Below are 5,909 nucleotides of genomic sequence, written 5' to 3' on the forward strand. Positions count from 1 at the left end.
TTCCTTCCTTCCTTCCTTCCTTCCTTCCTTCCTTCCTTCCTTCCTTCTCTCCATCGAAGCCTGCTCTTAAGGTCTTTGAGAAGACAGCCATTTTCAAGATTCTACCACGGACCCTAGCAACCTGCCTGCCTAACCACTGACAACGCTTCAAAAACATGACAGTGACAAGAAAGAGGAAACGTGATAATAGATTTTTTAAGCTGAGTAAAGTTATTAGCACAACCTGTCGGGAAGCTGTCAAAAGCAAGGCAGGAGACAGCCACAACCAGCACTGTGGCATTCCTGGGAGAGATGGAGGGACGGGCAGGTCGCCTTGGGCAGCAACAGACACAAAGCAGATGGTCTGTAAATCTAGTTGGGGAATCTGGGACAGTTCTCTGGTGACTTCTACTTTCTCAGAAAGAAGAAATAAGTTGCTATATGGGAAGCCAAGAACACATAAGGAGCCAGAGGCCGGCAGCACACAGGGTCGAGGACAGAGTGTCAACACCTCATTTTCCAGGTAGAGCTGGCAAGTCCTACTCACTCAGTCACTTCCGGCGTGAATTTACAGCAGGGCCAGTCTATTCACTGGTAGGAACATAACTCCGGAAGCACCAGCACCCCACGCAACAACACCACGAGGCACAAGCAGCCTCATTCACCACCGTGAGAGCTCTGACAGACAGGCCTGAGAAAGGGTGATGAGACCGAGGGCTAGGGTGTGAGAAAACTGCCGAAATGAGAGAGCACGAACTCACTCTGAGTGACACGGTCCACAGGAAGCAGCATGGGTTTTACTCTTCCCGAGTGGACACCAGTCTGGAAGGACATTGTAACAGAATCTGTTTAATATTATTGAAAGACCAGGTGACTCAAGAGATGAGAAAGTCTACAGTGTCGCCACAGAAGCTGGTGGCACAAGCGAAACAAAGCTTTTTGTGAGGTTCATGGAAAACTAGGAGCTACCTCCTAACACAGGGTCATAGCAAAGCCTGGGGGAACGCGAGCCCTGTCCGAGGTGAGCGCCATCAGAGAATGAGGGGAACCAAGAAGAGGACTTCAAGGGCAGGGGAAGGACACAGCTTTCCCAAGGGCACAGAGAAAAAGGTTTAGCGAGAATCAGGGCAAGTTAAGGACACAATTCCCATCTTGCAGGACACAGGGCTTCAAATGCAGGGTAGTCTTCAGTGAGCAGGCCCAAATGGCATATTCAAGGAGAAAGCCAGGAATCGATTAAATCCTGGAAGAAAAATCAATGCACATTAAGCAGAACCTCTGGGGACACTGGCACATCTGAGTGGGAGTCACCTGAGGCAAATGAAAAGGAAACAGGAAGATCAGGTGTTCAAAGCCATCCCTGGGTACCAGTGTGCAGACACCCTGAGCTCCGTTAGATAGCTAGGGAGGGGAGAGCAGGGGAAGGGAGGGAAGGGGAGAGGAAGGCCAGCACAGATTCAAATACAACTAAGATACACAGCAGAACAAGGTATTTTGGGTTTCACTCTGAGACTCCAAGACAGAGCCCTCTACTCTTAAGTGGCTGCCAGGAAGGAGGCCTGTGAGGCCGCCCGCTGTCCCTGCCGCTGGATCAAGGTCTGCAGCGGTGCTGCTGTCCCTCACAGGAAGCCGGCTGGAGTGGAAGGCAGCAGGGACAAAGGAAGGGGAGCCAGACGCTGGGAGAGCCGGTACACAGGGAGATAGATCTCGGTGCTGTGGCTGTTGGTTGCCGAGTCTCAGTGCTACAAATGAGAGTCTGACACTATCGATTCCTTTCCGTGGAGACCCCTGACCTTGGCCTGTCCACCAAACTGTGCAGATGGGTATGGTTTTCCAAATTACCATTTCTAGCATCGAACCTGAAAAGACTCCATGTCGCCAACTCTCACATGCACCTTCCCCTGCACCCTTCCTACCTGCACCTCGTCTTCTGGCTGCTTTAGGCTCTGGTAGTATCAAGATCGCTGCCCCAAACTTCTACGGAACATGACAGTTTTGCAATCAAACTCACAACCAAGAGCTCCGCTTTTGCCCATTCACTCAACAAATATTTACTGAGCAACTAGTATGTGCCAGGCACACCCTGCATTTTACTAACATGGTAGACTAAGGGTAGACTCCAAACAGACAGTTGTGAGCTGCCATGTGGGTGCAGAATGAACCGGGGTCCTCTGGAAAAGCAGTCGACACTCTTATCCACTAAGCCATCTCTCTGGCCCTTACGTTTCTTAAAAAGCAAACCTTTCAATCTGCAGATGCAGAATAATTACACAACATAAAACTTGAACGAAACTTCACTGATGAGAAAAACAGAATTTTAAAGGATCTAGACAGGGGAAATGGGGAATTGACTCTAACATCAAAGTTGAGAGGAACCATGCGCTTTGAACTATGCACATGGTCCCCTCTCGGGCTTTCCGTCACCCAGCTGTCTGTCCACATGGTATCCAGCTCTCTGAAGGGTGAAGCAGGAAGATGTGAATTTGAGGCCAGCCTGGGCTACAGAGACCCTATCTCAAAACCAAAAAACAAGATATAGGTAAGGTTCCAGGTATATGTTCTTGGTCAAGTTATTTAATTTCTTTGTGCCTTGGTGTAACAGAGACAAATACAATAAATATTACAACTGAACTGTCCACTCAGCATTAATAATGACAATACCATGTGCTCGCTGACCACACAGCCCTCACATCTTGCTCTTCTGTATCTGTCAAGCTGACCTGGGAACCCATTCATGGGACTTAACATTCAATCTTGTAAGCTTTTATAGTAGAGTCAGCTCTCCATTCAACCTGGCAAAAGTTTAAAATTTCTGTGTCTTCTCCTCAGATGCACTTGACTCTCTGGGTCGCAACTACACAGGCACACACGACACCCTCACGGAGATGGCGGAAAAGCTGATAGGGCACAGCCCTCTGGTGCACACCCTGACAAGCCCTGCAACTACATACATTCGTCAGCAGCTCCAGAGCCGCTCAGCAGGGATCACACACAACTGTGCGATGGTGTGAGTCTCGACCGTCTGATGAAACTGTCCAGGTTCATACTGTTGTTAAGCTGATCTCACTATGTTAGCAGATTCTATAACCCTTCCTGGCACACACCTTCTGCTCAGAAGACTGCAATATTTTCCCCTTTTAAAAGAAAGTAGAGTCATGTATGGGAGAGCCTAGCCCCAGTCTTCTGGGAACTTCCCTTCTCTGTAGTGACCCAGGCACCAGAGGGGCAGCCTCCGCTGGAACGAGGAACTCAGTTAAAAGGGGCCTCTGACCTCTTGTCTCATGAGGCATTTTATATGGCGGACTTTCAAAAAAAAGCAAAGTCCTTCCATACGTCATTGCCCAAAGTCAGGGCTGAAATGAAGGACTCAACAAATCTATAGTTCATTCTGATCCAAAAGCAATTAATGTCAACCCATCAATACACTTTGAATCTTTTGTTGTCTCTTTATATGCACTTACTACAAGATGTTTCAATTCTCCCTCCTTCAACGGTGTACCCACCTTTCCTACTACTCTTCTTGGTTGGCTAGTTGGGTATGCATGCATGCATGCATGTCTGTCTGTCTGTATGCATGTATATATTTGCCAACGCACCTATATTTAGCAGCACTACAGCCTGAACCTAGGACCTACACTTTCTTTCTTTCTTTCTTTCTTTCTTTCTTTCTTTCTTTCTTTCTTAGCATGTGTCTGTTTGTTTTTAGCACTACTGCAGACTGAACCCAGAGCCTGTACAGGCTGGGCAAGCAGGCTAGCTGCCTCTGAGCTATATCCCCAGCCTATATTTTCATTTTGAAATAGCACCTCAGTAATTTACCTAGGCTGGCCTTGAACTCATCCTCTCTCCAGGCAGGTCTTGGATTTCTGCTCTTCCTAGGCAGCTGGGATCTTGGCCTGCAGTACAGGCTCAGCTGGTTTTCATTCCAGATGACTGCACAGCACCAGGGCCCCGCCCACCCAGCCCTTTCCTACTGGTGTTAAAGCCTAGTACACCGGAGTGTACTTGTTCTTGTTTATGTTAGAGATCAAACATGTATTAAAAACTTGGTGATTCTTAGTATTAAAATGTACGTGAAGTGTTTTGTTGTTATGAAGCAGCAGGCATAGTTCAGCTTCCTATAGAAGCCTCATCATCTGTTCTAACCCTGAAAGTTAGCAGGTTTTCAACACTAAGTATTTACTTAATGACTGACTGATAACTGGCTGAGACAAGTTCTCACAGTGTAACCCTAACTGGCCTGGAACCTGCCATGTGGGCCAGGCTCCCCTCGAACTCAGAGATGCACCGCCTCTGCCTCTTAAGTACCACCACGCCTGGCCCACTTTTAATTTTTAAAAGGAAAATTAAAACCTTTTGTAGGTCGGAGCAAGACACTGAAAGCATTACCTAGCAGCTCCCGTCTGCGCCCTCCCGTGCCGCTCACCTTGAAGCATGCATCTGTAGGCAGACTCCGCTATGGCGTAGATGTGCGGGGGCATCTCATGGCGCTTCTTCCCCCTATACATCTCAATGATGTTCTCCGAGTAAATTGGGAGGTTCTTGTAAGGGTTTATCACCACGCAGAAGAGTCCGGAGTAAGTCTAGAATCAAAACAAACACAGTTAAGAAGCAGGGAGGCTAAAACAAACAAAACCTGCATCCATCACTCAGTCCAGCTGCAGGCCAGAAACAGCACGGTGAGTGAGACAGGAGGTCTCTGTTCATCAGACAGCTCACCTGTCTCCCAGACGAAGCCCACTCACCAGGACCATCTCCTGCACTGGCCAAGTAGCTTTAACACAGCACTTACTCAGAGTACTGTTCTGGAGTCAATCCTGTAAACCACCCTCACCTGAAATACACACGTCTCACAGTTCATTTCAAGATAGTTCAAACGTGCATTATTGGCCTTTTCTTTTCACATGTGCGCTCTCATGAACGTGCAAGTTAGAAAAGCTTGTTATATAGTTTAGACACAAAGTTATAGTTAACCTTTAAGAAAATATCATTTGCTGAGTTTAGGTATAATGCCAAGGAAGAATATCCCCAATTTATCTGAAAAGTGATTAAAACATTCCTTTTAAAGAATTATTTACAGAATTACTTCCTTTAATGTGGATGAATGTTTTGCTTGCACATTTGTATAGACATCACGTATGTGTCTAGTGTCCATGGAGGTCAGAAGAGGGCATCAGTTCCCTTGGAACTAGAGTTAACATGGCTGTGAGCAATCAGGTGGGTGCTGGGAATAGAACCCAGGCCCTCTGGAAGAGCAACAGTGCTCCAGATCACTGAGCCCCACACACGTCTCCTTCTCAAACATCTGTATAAGGCAGGATTTCCTCAAGTAACTTCACAAAAATCAAATACAGAAGTAGACCTGATTTGAGAACACAACTCTTTTGCTAAGATACGAACAAGAGTTACTATATATATATATATATATATATATATATATATATATAGTGTAACATATATATGTTTTTACTCTGAAGCTCTTTTGATTTTAAATTAAAAAAACTTTATATGGCTTTATTACTTTGAAATGAGATAATACACATTAAATTTCATACTTCTAGCATGGTAAACATTGTCACAGTAGGCCAAATTCTCCTCAATAACTTAGGAATAACTGGATTAGAAGACTCCAGGAAACATTTCTGATCAAAGTGGCCATCACTCCGAATGGCACTAGGGCTGGAACACAGGCTCAGTGGTTAGAGCACTGACTGCTCTTGCAGATTCAGGCTCAATTCCAAGTACCCACGCAGCGGCTCACAACCGCCTGTAACTGTGGTCCCAGAGGATCCGATGCCCTCTCCGACTTCCCCGGGCACCAGGCACACATGTAGTGTACCTAAATACAAGAAGGCAGAATAAAAAGGAGCAGCATTCTTTCCTTTTCCTTTCCTTTCCTTTCCTTTCCTTTCCTTTCCTTTCCTTTCCTT

General features: G+C 46.4%; 1 protein-coding gene across 2 annotated transcripts in view; it reads right to left on the reverse strand.

The window, feature by feature from the left end:
- Nucleotides 1-5,909, reverse strand: part of Myh10 (myosin heavy chain 10) — a 116,938-nt gene that overhangs the window by 85,190 nt on the left and 25,839 nt on the right. For both annotated transcript variants that reach the window (XM_055594423.1, XM_055594425.1), the window contains exon 3: nt 4,406-4,562. In XM_055594423.1, the coding sequence (XP_055450398.1) occupies nt 4,406-4,562 (157 nt within the window). The remainder of the gene's footprint in view (nt 1-4,405; nt 4,563-5,909) is intronic.

This window comes from Psammomys obesus, unplaced genomic scaffold (genome assembly GCF_907164565.1).
Source record: "Psammomys obesus unplaced genomic scaffold, mPsaObe1.curated_primary_1811, whole genome shotgun sequence".
In the NCBI taxonomy this organism is placed as follows: Eukaryota; Metazoa; Chordata; class Mammalia; order Rodentia; family Muridae; genus Psammomys; species Psammomys obesus.